The sequence below is a fragment of the Sinocyclocheilus grahami genome, unplaced genomic scaffold, assembly GCF_001515645.1.
Source record: "Sinocyclocheilus grahami isolate Dianchi unplaced genomic scaffold, SAMN03320097.WGS_v1.1 scaffold933.1, whole genome shotgun sequence".
Taxonomy (NCBI): domain Eukaryota; kingdom Metazoa; phylum Chordata; class Actinopteri; order Cypriniformes; family Cyprinidae; genus Sinocyclocheilus; species Sinocyclocheilus grahami.
This window is the reverse complement of record NW_015506112.1, coordinates 334,369-353,490: the sequence shown is the minus strand read 5'-3', so window position 1 is coordinate 353,490 and position 19,122 is coordinate 334,369. Positions and strand designations below refer to the sequence as shown.

Genomic DNA, 19,122 nt, shown 5'->3' with positions numbered 1-19,122 from the left:
GAGAGAGAGAGAGAGAGAGAAAGAGAGAGAGAGAGAGAGAGAGAGAGAGAGAGAGAGAGAGAGAGAGTCTGATCACAGCTCTGCATTTTAAAAGGCCATTTGCTAATCTGACATCACTATGTCTATTCAATTTATTAGTAGAGACACAGTCTGTATAATGGCCCAAACCATGAGCCATTTGAGCCAGTATGCTTAATACAGAAACACTGATGAAACATTCCCTGGAGAGGAATGGGAGGAAACCTTGAAAATAAATGTGATGGCCTACTGCATCCTTAAGAAGGCAAAACCTTAAAACAAAACAAGACAAAACAACATAACAAAATGACACACGGCTAGACAAGTCAAGACAAAACAATGCAAAACAAGACTGTGCTTAGCTTTAAATTCTCTTCAAATAAGTGAAACTCTAGCACAGAGCCTGCTGAACTTCAGAGGCATAAGTAAAAAGCAAAAATCAGCAAAAGCTCCCTTTGTTCTGTGTGATCAGCCCCTTAAGGATTTGATGTCTGGCTGTACTGCATGTACATCCATTTAAGACAGAGATCAGATTCAACTCTCAACACTTTCCTGTATTTTGTCTTCAAGGCTACAAGCACTGAAAATGTCTCCTTCTATGGAGATACAGTGTGGTAAATGGCATCAGAAATATCATTGCTTAATTACATAGCTCCAATCAAAATAGATATGCAAGTGATGCAACCAGAAGTGTGATTTTTGGTAAGGTTGATGCCAGGGGCATTTCTAGACTTTTTTGTCAGTACTGGGAGAAAATGATTCTCACACATAATACAGTAATATTCACTGATAAATAAGGATTTATCAGTAACATTAATTGGGGTAAAAAGTAATAAGTGTGTTCTCTTGACAAAAATCTAATTTTTTTTTTTTTGTCATATTCATTGGCTTTTGGATTATTGCAAGCTCTGTGACCAATACAAGTTTATGATTCTTACACATTTTGTTCTAATCTACACAAACAGGCACCCCTATTATATATTTTGAAGCCTAAAAACAATCACCCAAAGATAAATGCAGGGTACAAACAATCTACATGATGATTTCATGACTTGATCAGTCTTTATTTAAAATCCACATTTGGAAAGTTTGAGTGAGATGTTTGCAAGAGAGCAAATATAGACACAAAGAGTCTGTGAAAGTGACTAGTGAGAAGCAGGGCTTATTGACTAAATAAAAAATAAAAAAATATATATTTTTGTTGTCAAATAGTCGTTTGATCTCATATCACCTAATGTAAGGACCTGCAATAACACGGTTTGACCAGTAGCTCCGCTGTAGCTCCTGGCTGCAATCCAACAGAAGAAGACACACTTATGAGAAGAAGTGCAAACAAAGCTGAACCAGTACATTGTGGGAAAGTTTTACAAAACTACAAACAAAAAATGCTGCCATGTGTGAAAGCCCTGATATACTCACAGAGAAGTTCATTGTAGTTCTTTGTTTAGGAGTAAAAAGAAGTTTGATATACACAAACATTGGTTTACTGTTAGCGAACATCTCAACACTGCTGAGAGTGGCATTTAGATACATATGTTAAAATGTGCTGCGGGCTTTCCTCTCAATAACAAAATAAAAACACAACAAAAATGATAGCAGTGAGAAAACAGCAGTTAAGAAAGCATCTGATCACAGAGATGTGGATATTTGCAGGAGCTCTGCAATTTGGCACTCCGGTCATGTCACATCACATTTATTTAAATAACACTTTATAGAATAGACTGCTTTAAAGTGTCAGTGTCGCGTTCCGTTATAATTACAATTGATTTTATTATTATTATTATTTGCTATAAAGCAACTCTATATGTATAGGGATATGTATAGAATATGTATAACTCTAACAAATTGCAAAAGCTGAATAATCAAAAAAGTTAGTCTGGATATATTTCAAACTAATATTATGAGAGTGAAAAAAATCTGATCCAATATTATTACAATTTGATTGATTTAACCTAGTCCACACCCTCCTGCACATACCTGCAGCCCACACTTTGGAAAGCTCTGCTCTAGCAAATAAAATTGTATAATTTCATAACGAGAGAATATTCCATGTTGATAAGTAGCTTAAATTGGTCTGATTGGCTTTTCCCTTTAGAAGCCTTGCACTTTTAGACCTAAATGCCAGATGAGCTAATTGGCCACCACATGATCAGTCATAACATTGTGGCACCAGCTCTCCTGAACTCAAGTTCCAAACACAGTGACTTCATCTGACATCCAACCGTAGGAGACCAAAGATGACGTCAACCTTTGTTCGAAATGACAATAAAAAAGTTTTCACATCATTGCATCCATTGAATGACTCTTCATGTTTTCATGTGCATGACACGTTAACTATCTGTGCCTTGTGAAACTGCATCAAAATGCATTCAGCCTCACCTTTGCATTACCACGAGTGTTTTGCGAGTATGTGCGAGCGAATGTGTGTGTGTGAGTATGTGTTCTGAATAAAGAAGCCAGACTTGGCTTGCTGCCTGTACTCCAATCTGCTGATGGCCCCACTCGTGACGCCAAGGGAAGCGGGAGCCATTTTTAGCGATGAGGTCATCCTTAATTAAGCACCAAAGCAAGTCAGCTGAGGCTCTCCAATTCGTTATCTCCACTCATCCTGAAGGACACCCTTTTATCTCCTTTTAATTGAATCTCGCTTCAGACAAGCTGGCTTATTGACAAGCATCGGCACTCTGGGACGGCGCTCCACTCAAAGGCGCTGTCGGAATTGTTATGTAAACAAAAGGATAGCCCTCCACGGAGTGAAGGCTCGACCCTCGGCGGTGTCGGACAGTGACGGATTCCCGATAAGAAACCTGCTGTGACGGGAGGCTGAAATGGAGATGAGAATCAAGGATCGAATGTCCTACAGAGCGCTGTCTGACAGCGGAGCTGTGAGATGACATCATTGGCATGTGGCGGCTGGTTCCCTCTGCATTTCCCCCCACCCATCCTGCAGACTCCCATTATGTGTCCGCAGCGAGGAACAGTGAAAGATACTCACACTCTGACACCCTTCTCGTCGTTAATTAGCGGATTTGGAAGAAGCGTGCTTCTTCCAGGCTGCCGGATGAACAGGAACGCTACCTCGCCCAAATTAAGAAACTCAGACCAACATGTGTGGTCTTGCGACTGCGAAATCCCGCTGCAGCATGAAGCGCCGTCGGCAGTCTTTATGAGACAAGTGCGTTACGTCATGTGTCGGCGTTCATTATGCATGAAACTTCGGAATTGCATGAGATATCAGAAACTTCAGAAGCAGCTGTTTTGTAAAGCATTGTAGCTGGTGGCAGAAATACCATAAAAATAACCACAAATATTGCCACTGAAAAAGTAAGACATAGTATCCTGCCCTAAAATGTGAGCTTCATTTGAGAGCAACTCATTGGCTAAACATTGATTGTCATAAATGATTCAGGAATGAGATCTCCCTGATATCCAGCAATGAGATTAAGTAGAGAGGGAATGGAGACTTTTGATGAAGCAATGAAACATTTGTAGTTGCATAAGATATCTTAATATACCAAAGATACCAAAGCTGCAATCCAACATTTATCCCACAATCTATACACACAGCATTTTACAGCTTTTTACTCTTACTGTATTTCAAAGAGCATCTCATTTGAGTCTGTTCTCTCCTAAACAGCAATGATATTAAAAATAGAGCAAACGTTGCTTGATTAAGCAATCTTGCTTCTCTTTTATAGAGATGATCTCATACCATGCTCAGATTTGCCAAGATACCAAAGTCTGCAACCAAACGTTTGAGATCTCATCTGCAAAAAGCACAAACACTGAGCAAAGCAATTTTAGAAAATAAAAGCAAATGCGTTATGTCATCATGTCTGTATGCGCTCTATTCGGTTATCGTCCACCATGTACGAATGCTTCTGGAAAATTTTAAAGCAGTTGGCCCTAAATCAAATGGACAAATGTGGGGGGAAATGAAAGAATCGGATGAGAGAAAATGACTTGACCTGCTGTGCAGCTGACATTTGTCTAAGTCGGTTCCATTTCCAAAATGTGAGTATGAAAAGGCACTACGGTTTGGCTTTATGCAATCTCCGTTAAATTTGACAAGGTCAGAGCTAACAGATAGTAATATCCATGAGACATCTCACTTGGTTCCTCCAGCACTACACAAGTCCTCGACTGTGCCAGTGAGCTGTGCTTCCGGAAACGGATGCCATCTAGAGGTTTACAACTTTGCTGTCTATGTGGCAATAATTCAACACTTTCCTTATCGAAAGGCAACAACATTCCAATCAAAATGTTCACAACACGTCTTCATTGAAGAAAAAGTCCCATTCATCCAGCTTTTCCTGTCAGGTGACTGATCTATTCAACCAGACATTGTTGTTGTGAGTTGTGTAAAATTTGAAAAATACCATCATGAAGATATTATGTACATGCTATGCCACTTTATTCCACTGTATGACCCACGTGATGCTTTATTACATGAAACTCTTGATCAAAATGCTCACGTGAGAATTTTCTTCTTTTGATTTGATGATATACTACTTCTATTTGAGTACTGTTTCCTTGTATGGAAGCTGATATTTTGCCTGACGTTTATGACCCTTGCATGCATCCTGGAAAATGTCCTTATTCGTTTTTTCATTATATATACATTATATATAATGTCTGTCAATCTGTTGCCATTGTGCTGTAACTTTGTGCACAGGAAATAAGTGATGCTTTTTTCCTCCGTAATTATATACTAAATAGTTGATTTTGGCTTGTCTGATGTTTTGACTGCATCCATGATGGAATCATTCTGACTTTTTGGACAGCTAGTTTTACTTGCATTACGCGCAACTCCAAAAAGTAAAAAAAATAATTAAATAAAACAGAGTTTTCCTGTAACAGGCAAATTAAAATAATTTACCAGACAACTCTGGTGCCCAAAAATGAAGGATCAAACTATTGATTCTAAATCAGCGATCAATATGACTTTAATATAATTGTAACACTCTCATCCACCACAATCCATTTTTTTTAATTCAAAGAAAAAGTGTTAAAGTGGAGACAGTAAAAGTACAGAAAGCGAGTCTGGTCTTGTCTGAACCCATTAGAATTGGCTTGCAGTTGTTGAACGTGTAAAACCTTCCTCGTCCTGCTGTGCGAATATGTGTCAGCCAGGCTCAAGATGTTAACCTAATGGTAACGTGTGGTGACACATTATTGCCGAGAATCTGATTTTATGTGTACAAAATTGTGAGGCAAACAGCGTGTAATAAAGATGTTTATAGACGGCAAGACAAAAACATTCTGGCTTCCCAGCACTGGTCAGCACAAAGCCAAACATTTTATTTAGTTTAATTAGTAAATGCAAAACATATTTGTGGGCAGTGAGTCAACTGCCTTAGGTGAACTCAGTGGTTGGTTGTGATTTTTTTATTTTTTATTTTTTTATCACAACATGAGTTCGTCTATGGAGCCCAAAAGAGAGAAGGGGTGTTTGGCTGATTTAATTTTTTTTTTCCTTCACTTTTTAACTGTACAGTCTTCGTGGCCAAATATAAATATTACAGTCTAAGCACTGGTTTTAAAAAGTGTTCAGATCTGTACTGATTGTTCACTGCAGATGGGAACTTGGCCAAAGTCATGAATCTCAAGTGAAACATTTATGCATTTAGGCCAGCATCTTTGAACAGAACATAAAACAAAGTCAAATTAGGATGGCAGGAAGACAACATTATGCGATTTCAATTTTTCCTTTCTCTTTGGAGTGTTACAAGCTCTTGGTGCATAAAGAAGATCTGTAAAGTTGCAAAGACTAAAGTCTCAAATCCAAAGAGATATTCTTTTTAAAAGTTAAGAGTCAACTACGCCTACCTAAAACGGCTCGTTCTAACACGCCCCCACATATCTACGTCACAATGTGGGAAGATTTGCATAACGCTGCCCAAATGTTCACGCAAAGAAAGAAGGCATAACTTTTATTCTCGCTGTAGTATTGTTGCTGCCGCCATGTCGTGAAGACACTGTGTGTTTCGTTGTGAAAGCGAAACTACTTTGTTTGGTCTTCCAAAAGAGGACGATATCCGCTTCGTCATGCCTAGAGCTGATCCGTGCTGGTTGCTGAGGAAATACAACAACTTTGCGCTGTGGATCGCCGGATCGGCTTTCACCGTGGACGAAGCGGAGTCCAGCCCGGGGTCGTCACATGTGGTTGCCGCAAGCCCGCCGGCAGTGTTGGGAGTAACATATTACAAAATTAATATAATATTACAGTAGTATATTACTTTTTGCTGCAACGCAGTAATATAACGCATTACTAATACAATTTGGGTAATATTATTACTCGTTACAATCTCAGTAACACAAGTTACAACAACATATTTGAAATCAAAATTAATTGGTGAATTTACCACCACCGCAAAACAGCATAGGAGAAAAAAATTCCGTGGGTAAAATTGTTTGTTTCCTGTTGCTGAAATTAGATGGTTGAGATGACTGCAGAGACGGATTCTACATTTGTGAGATGGACACACTCCTGTTATTTTCAGTTCATCGGAGAAAAGGATAAGAATGCATAGTCAGGTGCAATATATGCGACACGAAACTCTCAACATGGAGAAATAGCACGAGTAAAACCTGGAAACACCTGGACTGGTGCCACTAACACTAAGTTATCGGAGAGAGCTGCGGGGTCTGATGTCAGCCAGGCTCAAGATGTTAACCTAATGGTAACGTGTGGTGACACATTATTGCCGAGAATCTGATTTTATGTGTACAAAATTGTGAGGCAAACAGCGTGTAATAAAGATGTTTATAGACGGCAAGACAAAAACATTCTGGCTTCCCAGCACTGGTCAGCACAAAGCCAAACATTTTATTTAGTTTAATTAGTAAATGCAAAACATATTTGTGGGCAGTGAGTCAACTGCCTTAGGTGAACTCAGTGGTTGGTTGTGATTTTTTTATTTTTTATTTTTTTATCACAACATGAGTTCGTCTATGGAGCCCAAAAGAGAGAAGGGGTGTTTGGCTGATTTAATTTTTTTTTTCCTTCACTTTTTAACTGTACAGTCTTCGTGGCCAAATATAAATATTACAGTCTAAGCACTGGTTTTAAAAAGTGTTCAGATCTGTACTGATTGTTCACTGCAGATGGGAACTTGGCCAAAGTCATAGTGAAACAGTGAAACATTTATGCATTTAGGCCAGCATCTTTGAACAGAACATAAAACAAAGTCAAATTAGGATGGCAGCATTATGCGATTATGCGATTTCAATTTTTCCTTTCTCTTTGGAGTGTTACAAGCTCTTGGTGCATAAAGAAGATCTGTAAAGTTGCAAAGACTAAAGTCTCAAATCCAAAGAGATATTCTTTTTAAAAGTTAAGAGTCAACTACGCCTACCTAAAACGGCTCGTTCTAACACGCCCCCACATATCTACGTCACAATGTGGGAAGATTTGCATAACGCTGCCCAAATGTTCACGCAAAGAAAGAAGGCATAACTTTTATTCTCGCTGTAGTATTGTTGCTGCCGCCATGTCGTGAAGACACTGTGTGTTTCGTTGTGAAAGCGAAACTACTTTGTTTGGTCTTCCAAAAGAGGACGATATCCGCTTCGTCATGCCTAGAGCTGATCCGTGCTGGTTGCTGAGGAAATACAACAACTTTGCGCTGTGGATCGCCGGATCGGCTTTCACCGTGGACGAAGCGGAGTCCAGCCCGGGGTCGTCACATGTGGTTGCCGCAAGCCCGCCGGCAGTGTTGGGAGTAACATATTACAAAATTAATATAATATTACAGTAGTATATTACTTTTTGCTGCAACGCAGTAATATAACGCATTACTAATACAATTTGGGTAATATTATTACTCGTTACAATCTCAGTAACACAAGTTACAACAACATATTTGAAATCAAAATTAATTGGTGAATTTACCACCACCGCAAAACAGCATAGGAGAAAAAAATTCCGTGGGTAAAATTGTTTGTTTCCTGTTGCTGAAATTAGATGGTTGAGATGACTGCAGAGACGGATTCTACATTTGTGAGATGGACACACTCCTGTTATTTTCAGTTCATCGGAGAAAAGGATAAGAATGCATAGTCAGGTGCAATATATGCGACACGAAACTCTCAACATGGAGAAATAGCACGAGTAAAACCTGGAAACACCTGGACTGGTGCCACTAACACTAAGTTATCGGAGAGAGCTGCGGGGTCTGAGAAGTGAAAAAATACGGCGGACAAGCGCAGTGGAGACAAGCAAAATTAAGTTTAACTAAAAATAACAATTTGTTTTTATTAAATCGTAGTATTATAATGATTATGCGAAATATTTGACTTAAATAGCCTAATTAACAGATTAACAAAACGAAAGGAAAAGACTGAGAGATATGCTGAGTTTGGTAGGCTATCGTTGTGGCGCGGCGCACTACAAAAGTCCACGGAAAGGAAACCGAGATGACAGAAATAAAAGTAAACACATTGCAGTTTCGAATGATCTGTATGACCAAAAATGACTTTTTTTATTGTTTGTTTCTGCTGTTCGATCGCGCCGGCGCCTCACGCATGCACATCTACAGCATTGCAAATGATGCAGCCTGTTCAATTTCAGAATAAAATACAGTCAACCAAACATATAGATACTCTGGTTAATAGTGCGTACGTAGTACAATCCATGCTGAGCTCGGGCCAAACACACATTTGCTCATGTGATGAGGATGTTTTTTAAGCGCGTTAAGTAAGCCTGGTTTACATCATAAATAATAGTTTAGCATTCAAATACATCGCAAATATGGACACATTTAATTGGATTAATGCCGAATGAGAGAGGTGGGCTGCGCGAGAACGCCGTTTGCGTTCAGTTTCGCATTGAATTAGCCTAATTGGTTTTGGCCTGTTTAGCAACTTATACATTTTCATGCTTGTTTTCTTCTGAAACTGTTCAAAATACCTTTAACCAGGAAATTAACGTTCTTAGAATTGACAAGACGGTTGACCCTGAGTGGTCAGCTAAATATCTACAGTGGATCTAAAATATGAATAGTTAATTATAACTAGTTATGGTTAATTATTCATATTTTCCATGAGCTGATTTGCTACAGCCTATAGGCTAGGTAATGTGTTTATTGTTTGTACATTATAACATTTCGCTTTATTTACCGGTTATTATCCTATGTAATAATACAGTTTGTGCGTATCTGTGTTTAACCTAAACTACAACGTAACATTAATGTAGACCTACATACCGGTATCTAAATATGATTTTATAATTGTATGCTTTATAGACCTACTACATTACCCTCCACTGGCTGTAGAATGAGCAGCAATAAACAACATTTTGGCATTTTATAATATTATAAAAAGGATATTTTGGTGAAAGTAACTCAAAAGTAGTGTAACACATTACAATTCAGAGACAGTAATATTGTAATGTAACTAATTACTTTCAAAATACAGTAACTAGTAATATTTCATGTATTACATATTGGAAGTAACTTGCCCAACACTGCCATTCTCAATTCCGACCGCCACTGCTCACTCAAGCCGGCCTCCGCTCACTCTAGGCCTCTGGCCTCCGCTCACTCTAGGCCTCTGGCCTCTGCTCACTCAAGGTCGCCGTGTGTGACGCTGGTTCGTTGTGAAAGTGAAACTACTTTGTTTGGTCTTCCAAAAGAGGACACGACTAGAAATCAGTGGTTAAGTTGTATTTACAACACTGTTCCAGAACAGTTTAACCCAAATATTCAGATGTGTCCAGCACATTTTATGAAGGACTGTTTCCTGATCCTGGGAGAGTAGACTACAATGCCGGCTGTTCTGACTCACAGACTGTAAGTATGTTTTTTATATTTAAAGAATTAGCCACTGATGATTCAAACGTGAGTTTTGAGCAGTGTAGAGTAGCACTTGTTGTTTGTCATTTCTCTGATCACAAATGCAGACATGGTTTTATGTTTACGTGGCGCGATGCAACGCAACTCGTAAAAAGACAGTATAAGTCATTATAATCCGTAATTATGTCCCCACTGGATGCAACAAATGCCTGGTTTATAATGGGTTTTAATGTTTTTGTCTCGTCGCTCCGACCGGACAGGGCATCACAATATGGTAAGGGGTGTAACATTTCCGTCACACGCTTGTGGTATTCGGCCAATCACAACGCACTTGATAGCTGGCCAACCAGAGCACACCTCGCTTTTCAGACCGATGAGCTTTGTAAAAATCGACGCGTTTCAGAAAGGCGGGGCATAGAGGAGAAACAATAATGTACAGTATGTGGAAAATAATGTGTTTTTCGAACCTTAAACCGCATAAACACATTGCATTACACCAAATACACAAAATAATGTTCTTTTTAGCAGCATCATATGACCCCTTTAAAAAATTTACATAAACATTAAAGGGGCTTAAATTGGAAGTAAACAGGCCAGTTAAAAAACATTCGTTCAACATTCAACACACAAAGGGCAAATTAACTTGGCTTTTATGTATTAAAACATACTATCGTGTTACTAACTTGTTGACATAAAGCCTGCAAAGCTGGAAACTTTCTGATGTCTCTGCAGGAATACCAGGAATGAAGGTAACATAACTTGTTTCCATGTAGCGGAGTAAGCAGTTTCAAGCATGTTTACTTCCAAATGTATTCAACAATCAAAACAAATAAATAATTATATGCTGCCTTTTTAGGACCATTCATTATTTGCGTTATGTCATGATTCATGACAATTAAGTAATTAATTTTCTCTGCAAATTCACATTACTGTAATATAGACATTTTACTTTTGAGCTTCTTTTCAGATTTAAAGTTTTGCACTTGCTAATAATCTTTACAGGATTTTAGTAACTCTAACATGTCTGGTAAGTAACACATTTTTTGAGATGAAAAGACATGGTATAAATAAATGGGGGCGACAAAGGTGCATGCAAATGATTAAACTTAAGTCAATAAATACATATTTATCAGTAACATTAGAATGAAATCAGATGGTTAGATGTGAGAGGCTGAAAAATAGGAGGGTATGTATTCATTCATTCATTTTAGTGCTGTCAATCAATAAAAAAATTAAATAAAAAAAAACTAATTAATCACTTTTTTTTCCTGAAATTAATCGCGGTTAATCCCACCTAACATTAACGTTTTTATATATACTTTTATATTTCAGTAATTTCACATTCAACCTTAAAATTAACGTAGAGAGATCATAAAGACAGTATATTTTTAATATTTGTTTAATGGCATCACTGATACTAATACTACTGAAATTGTTTGTTTTTTTCCCCCAAGTATTTAACCATTGACTATAGCCATTCAGCATTACAGTATAATTGAGATATATCAATTATAACATTTATAAGACTTTAAAAATAGCTTCTAATTTACATGAACTTCACATAAACCAATTATAATATATATTATATTTAGCTACCTGCGCCCTTCAGCAAGTAGAACGTGAAATATACAGAAACTGAATAAAGTAATCAAACACTAAATTATAAATTAAGATGAATTATTAAAGCTACAACAATTATTGATTTGCTCTTTTTTGATTATTTTGTTCTTTGATGAACAGACATCACAGCAGCTGGTTATTAGGTTATGTTGGCTGCTTTAAGAGCTGCTGCTGCTGAACATGATGCGGATCTGACACACATCTCTTTATCTATTCGGGTGTGTTGATGAGGGAGACAGTGCTGGGCTGTTCCAGGACAGTTTTGAAAGAGACATGCTCTTAAATCTGACTCATATTTAACAAATACTTACATACATGCATAGGTTTAAGGCAGCTTTAATCGCCTTTTTGGTAACTTCATGAGCTAACTGACGACCTAACTATGACATTGCGTACTTGTAGTTTCTTTTGTGCTTTAATAATACAGGCTACAGCGAGCGCCGGCGCATTTGTGCATTCATTGAAGAGCACGTGCTATGAGCGCAGTATATCGGCTGACAGGACTGGTTTTACTGACTTATGGCCTGACAACATCTCATCTGATCGCAGTTCACTGTTGTTATACTGAAGCTCCTCGTCACCTGTATCTTTTCCGCACTCGTTCGTCTAGTGCCTGGCACTGAGGTGAAGGAGTGCACGTCTTTAAAGTAGTCCATTTGATGTGCTCGTAAAGACGTTCTGCGTCTAAATAAATGCAATTCTTGTCAAGAAAAAAAAGACAGAAGCAGCAGTTGTGAGTGGGGTGGCCAGCCATAGCTCTGCCACATGTTAATTGCATGAAATATTTTTAACGAGTTAAACTGAAAAAAAAAAGATTGCCTGTGTTAATGCGCTAATTTTGACAGCGCTAATTTATTTAAGACATCATTGCAAAGAGAAAATCAGGAGCAGCAATTTACTGAATTGTTTCATTGAAAAAACAGCACAACAATACCAGAAATTTGCATGAAGAAACTTAACGTAAATATTTGTTTAACTAGTAAATATTGTGTCCTCGTTGACGGTGATAGCATTTCTTTTCCCAGGCATCCTGTCTTAAACTGCCAAATTTCCTCCTTGAAGAATTCCAATTTCCAAATGTCTCCCATTATTCCACAAATCCGCATATTTCATATTGAAACAGCTGATCCCTTTGTTGTAAAACAAAGAGTCTATTTTAGCCTCAGATTTTACAGAATGTGATGCATGTTCCAAAAGATGTTTGAATCGAAGACAAAAAATAGCCCCCCTGTCAGTGTGTCTTTCACCTTTGATTATGATCACCGTCTGATAAACACAGGATAGAAAAATGAGCATGTTGTCATTGGCAGGTTTTCTTAGGGGCTTTCACACGGAGCAGTGCTTTCAAAGTTTGGTTAATTTGATACGAAAGTGGTTTACTAAGTCCACTCGTGGCCTGTGGTCTGGGGTGTGTGGAAGTGAAATGATCTTGATGACATATAATTTGCAGAATTGTTTGCTTATGGTTTATATCTCTCATGCAGTGCTGTCCTCTGTCTTAATTATATCTTTAGAGAACAGCTTGCATTCTTTGCACCTCTAGCATCTGCTGCAGACAAACCCAAGTGGCGTTCCTTGTGCATTTTTTTGATATATAAAGAAGTTTTAGGGCCCTATTAAATTTGTTTTATTTTCCCCAACATTTTGTGTTAGTTTTACCTTTTTGCATGCAGTTTTTTTTCTGCATTCTTTTTTTTTCTTCTGTTTTGATAGTTCTGTTTCAATGGTTCAATTACATTTTAGTAAATAAACTTGTCTAATTAATTGAAATCATGAAACTTACATTAAAAGATTAACACAATTGACATTTCAGGGTCCTATTAAATCAGTTTTATTTTATTTTTTTGTATTTTTCCTAAATTCCATGTTTTCCATTTTAATTATTCTGTTTTAATTGTTTTATTAAAGCATGTCAAATCAATTGAATTCATAAAACATTAACAATTAAATTTAATTAATTATTATTATTATTATTATTATTATTATAGTGCCCTATGAATGACTGATTTTTTTTTTTTTTTTTTTTCATTTTATTTTCATTTATTTATTTACTTTTTTTATGTTGTTTGCTTTAAGTTTTCTGGATTTATGATTTTATACAAATGTATTATCAAAAACGCTGATAATCAAATGAAAAAAAAAAAAATATTATTATTATTATTATTGTTGTTGTTGTTGTTGTTATTATTATTATAGTGCCCTATGATTGATTGCTTTTTTTCCATTTATTTATTTACTTATATTTAATTTTTTAATTTTTTTATATTGTTTGCTTTAATTTTTCTGGATTTATGATTTTATACAAATATATTATCAAAAATGCTGACAATCAAATGAAAAAAATATATATATTATCACTATTATTATTACTACTACAATGAGAAGTGCATTCTACTGTACAATAGCAATATATTTCTGTCACAATTTCTTCAAGTTAAACTTCTATTCTGACATGTTGTCATGAAGACCTTTGAAAAACTTGCAGCGCTAGTTCACGCAGAGACACACAGAACATGCATACTTTATATTTCAAAGTCTTGTTGCACTTAATATGCACACATCTGTTAACAGTCTGCTATTCTTAATTTATAATGTTTCATTTATATAACATTTGTATTAATTGCACAGCACTTTGGTACAACATTTGTTGTTTTTAAAAGAGCTTTATAAATACACTTACATTTATTTTATTGTATTGTTCGAACATTTGAACGCACGGTTCGGACCCAAATTGAACAATGGGACAATCAAACTCTGTTTCGGACCAAGCAGTTGAACTACATGCAAAAACAGCCTCACATGACCAACACAACACGAGACCACCAGCTGATCTCAGGTCAGCGTTTAGGGCCGCTGGAGGGTGTAATCCTGCAGTCAGTCTCTCTAACTGATCAGAATCAAAGACGTCACACCATCTGTCCTCCTGCCAGGAATTGTCTTCATCCTCTGTTTTCACTCATCAGCACTCCTCCTTCTGCTGGATGGATTGCTTGCGATGACTAAACCCGGCCTGTTCAACCTTAACATTTCATCTCTCCTCTTTTATTAGATTCCTGTCACCTAAACTCTGACTCACAAGCCATGACTCGGACCGACGGCTACAGGTCACTGCCAGTCACACAGACTGTTAGTATCTCGTCTTCATCTCCCTCTGCTCCTGTAACCCTGAAATCGTAGTGCCATGGAAGCTTAACTAGATTTGACCAGATCAACAAGCCAATCAGTTATGTATTCAGACTCTGACCGCAGGCTGCGAGGACAACATCACTGTAGAGCCCAGACTGAACTGCAATTTCCCAGCACAGGGAAATTAGATTTCTAAATTGATCACTGGCATAAGAATGGAACATTCACATCTAAATGATTGGAAGCATCTCGTAAGATTGAACAAGGTCCATTAGGCCAAAAGAAATAGTGAAAATTAAGGGGAGGGGGGGAATCCTTCTATGCACAACACACTGTCAGGTTGAGTAGAAAAACACATAATGGCAAGAAATTAACTGTATTGTTCACATCAATAAACTCATGTACCCTACTGGTCAAAAGTTCAGAATAATTTAGATTTTTTTTAATGCTTTTGAAAGAAGTCGCTTCTGCTCACCAGGCTGTATTTATTTGGTTAAAATACAAGGGAAAAAGTAGTAAAAAAAAGTAATAAAAGTAATACAAAGTAATATTGTAAACTAAACTGAAATAATTATTTTCTATTTAAATATATTTTAAAATGCAATTAATTCCTGTGATGGCAAAGCTGTAGATTCATTGTTTTTATTATTTAAGTTATTATTTAATTTATAATTGTATTATTATTTAATTTAATTTTTATTATTTTTTTATTTGATCGTTTTTTGTTTTTTTTCAGGAGCCTTTGATGAATAGAAAGTTCAAAAGAACAGCATTCATTTCGAATATTTATTTTTTGTAACATTAAAATGTCTTTACTGTCACATCTATGTTAAATTTTTACCAACATTTTTGAATGGACATGTATCAGTTTTGAAACAAATATTAAGCAGCAAGAACTTTTTAACATTGAAAATAACCAGAAGTGCTTCTCGAGCAGCAAATCAGCATATTAGGATGATTTCTGAAGGATCATGTGACACTGAAGCCTGGAGTAATGATGCTGACAATTCAGTTTTGATCACAGCAATAAATTACAAATTTACAATCTATTCAAATCAGGGGCAATTCTAGGATTTTCATTTTAGGGGGGCTCAGCCCTCAATGGAGGATAGAATAAAATTATAAATAGATGATAGATAGATAGATGATAGATAGATAGATAGATAGATAGATAGATAGATAGATAGATAGATAGATAGATAGATAGATAGATAGATAGATAGATAGATAGATGATAAAGAAAGCAAGAAAGAAAGAGGATTAGGGCCAAGCAATAATAAAAAAAATAAAACCATCTCGAGAATAAAGTCATTATGTTTCAAGAATAAACTCATTAAATTACGAGAAAAAAGTCATCAAATTGCGAGAAAAAAAGTTGAGATAAAATGTTGAGAATAAACGCAGTTAAATTACAAGAAAAAAGTCGTTAAATTTCAAGAAAAAAACTCGTTCAATTTCGAGAAAAAAGTCGAAATAAAATGTTGTGAATAATATCATTAAATTACGAGAAAAAAACTTGTAAAATATCAAGAAAAAAGTCGAGAATAAACACACTCGTGTCATGTTCATTTCATCTCATTGGACAGCATTGTTTAGTGTCTGCAGTGGGGTGGATTAGAGAGTAATGCACTGGAGAGTAGCGCTGATACGATCGACTGGGTTCAAGTCTGTTTTTTGCCAAACTCACTTTTCTTCCTTTTCTCATCACATATCACATCGGAAAAGTGGAAATCAATTGCTTAACGAGTATTTAACGAGTTCTTTCTCGTAATTTAATGAGCTTATTCTCAACATTTTATTTCCTTATTCTCAACATTTTATTTAGACTTTTTTCTCCAAATTTTAACGAGATTTTTTCTCGAAATTTAACAACTTTTTTTGTCATAATTTAATGAGTTTATTCTCAACATTTTATTTTGACTTTTTTCTCCAAATTTTAACGAGATTTTTTTCTCGAAATTTAACAACATTTTTCTAGTAATTTAATGAGTTTATTCTCAACATTTTATTTAGACTTTTTTCTCCAAATTTTAACGAGATTTTTTTCTCGAAATTTAACAACTTTTTTCTAGTAATTTAATGAGTTTATTCTCAACATTTTATTTTGACTTTTTTCTCGAAATTTTTACGAGATTTTTTCTCGAAATTTAACAACTTTTTTTGTCATAATTTAATTAGTTTATTCTCAACATTTTATCTCGACTTTTTTTCTCGCAATTTAACGAGTTTAATCTCAACATTTAATCTCGACTTTTTCTTGAAATTTAACTATTTTTTTCTCGAAATGTAATGACTTTAATCTCGAGATGGTTTTATTATTTTATTATTGCTTGGCCCTAATCCTCTTTCATAATAAATAAATACATACATAAAAAAAAATATTATATATATTATTTTAATTTATGTATGTATGTATTTATTTATTGCTTTTTTATGTTTGACTAATAGGGTAGGGTGGTATAGCCTACTAAACTTATCGCGGTATTCCACTGTATTGCATAGATGGGTATAACATTTGAGTAATGATCACAGCAATAAATTACAAATTTACAATATATTCAAATATAAAACAGCTATTTTAAATAGTGATATTTCACAATATTACGTTTTGTTTTTCTGTTTATCAAATAAATGAAGCCTTTGTAAGCAGAAGAGAATTCAAACAATCTTATAAACAATCTTAATTATTCCAAACTTTTGACCAGCAACGCAGTTCCCCTTGTATTTTAAGAAGTTGTTTTTGCACAGACTTTATTACAATTCAGTGTGAAGCGGGCGTTCTTCTCTGTAAAAGTGTTCATAAGCCTGCGAGTGGCGCTTACCTGTGTAGATTTCTGCCTCTGACAGGTCCTCTACTCGCTTGTGTTGAATGATGTAATCTGAAACCTTGTAGCCAATCAGGGGTTCCACATCAATCCATTCCAGCGCCACCATCGTACTGGAGGGTTCCAGGTGTGAAGCCAGTCTCAATCTGCGAAAATAAAGACAAGCCAGCATTGTGTGTATGTGTTAGTAGGATTTGACAGAATGGCTCTGTTCCAAAACCCACCGAGCTGCTTAAGCAGGAGGCATTTTAAGGCACCATAGATGTGACTCTGAAGCAAAGGCTATTATAAACAGTAGGCAGAATACTTAAGACACCTTGAGGAATTCACTAAGAATGAATTAGACACAAGAGCGACACAAGCTCTCTGCCCTGATTTCAGACAACGACACGAATAAGGCAGTACAATCTGTGCTGAACATAATTTGCATGAGGCAGTTTGGATCTTGTTGGCCGGAAATTTTTTGTTTATTCCTTTCACAAAAGAGTCTGAAAATAGTCTGAATCACAAAATTGTCCATTTTATTTTTCCCACTACCTTTTTAAAAATGTGCAGTTTTTTTGTTTGTTTTTTAATTAATATAAACTAATAATTAATTTATTCATCAAGGATGCATTGATGCATTTTTAAAAAAATATATATTTTTCAAAACAAAATTATCAAATAACCCGAAGAAAAAACAAGTATCAGATTGCACAAAAACATAAGCAGCACAACTGTTTTCAACATTGATAATAATCAGAAATGTTTCTTGGGCAACATATCAGCATATTAGAATGATTTCTGAAGGAATAAATTACATTTCACAATATATTTGCATAGAAAACATATCTCACAATATTACCTTTTTGCTGTATTTTCAATCAAATAAATGCAGCCTTGGGGAGCAGAAGTGACTTGTATAATATTTTGAAAATATTTTGTATATTTCATTATGTGACTCAGCATTTAATGTAATGGACATACTGACTGAGTCAGCAAACGATTGCCTTGATGAGACGCTGCCTCACAATTTGGCAGTGAACATGAGGCATATTTGGCAGCATCATATGTCTTGCCTAAGGCTAGGATGCCTTAATATTCTGCCAAAAAAGAGGTGCCAGGAATCAAGTATTGCATAAAGATGCTTGCAGGTGGGGGTAACTTACACGGGCCGCCGCAGGGGGCTACAGTTGGGAAGCCCGTCTTTGCCAAGCGCCGTCAGGTCACAGCGGCACCAGTTCTCGATGACATCACCCTTCCCCGCACACCAGTATGAGCTCATCATGGCACTTTTGAAGGCCTGCAAAATAAACGGCACAGGTGAGAAAAACGCAATTATCTCCACGAGAAAACGTCCTTCTGCCGTACTCGATGAGTCACCACGAGTCGCCAACAACACGCTCTGCCACCTCCACTCGAAAAGTAGTGTATCTCTGTGAAGTTAGGCAGGCTAAGGCCATCTCAGGCCACTTTGCACAGACAAGAACCTGACAAGATTTAATTGGAAACTGTCCCAAAAAAGGTCAGGCCACGTGTGAATGTCAAGAGACTCTTTCTCTGGGGCAATAATAAGACAAGTGCGGGGCAGAGAAGGAGGGGGCAACTGAGACACAGCCGAGAGTGAGAGGTTGTGACTCCTTCTAAAGCCGCCTTTCCACTATTACCGATAGACAGGAAGTAATTATCTTCCAGTGCAGAGTAGTCCAGGAGCTACGTTGAGTACTGACTAGCTGTCGACCGGCTGACGTGAACTCTGC

The 19,122-nt window shown here is 36.5% G+C and overlaps 1 protein-coding gene across 1 annotated transcript in view; it reads right to left on the bottom strand.

Moving 5' to 3' along the window:
* The window catches only part of LOC107564428 (astrotactin-2-like), a 74,599-nt gene that overhangs the window by 40,958 nt on the left and 14,519 nt on the right, over nt 1-19,122 (bottom strand). The window contains exons 2-3 of the mRNA XM_016249519.1: nt 18,532-18,724; nt 17,381-17,529 (exon numbers count right to left, since the gene is read on the bottom strand). Of these exons, the coding sequence (XP_016105005.1) occupies nt 17,381-17,529; nt 18,532-18,724 (342 nt within the window). The remainder of the gene's footprint in view (nt 1-17,380; nt 17,530-18,531; nt 18,725-19,122) is intronic.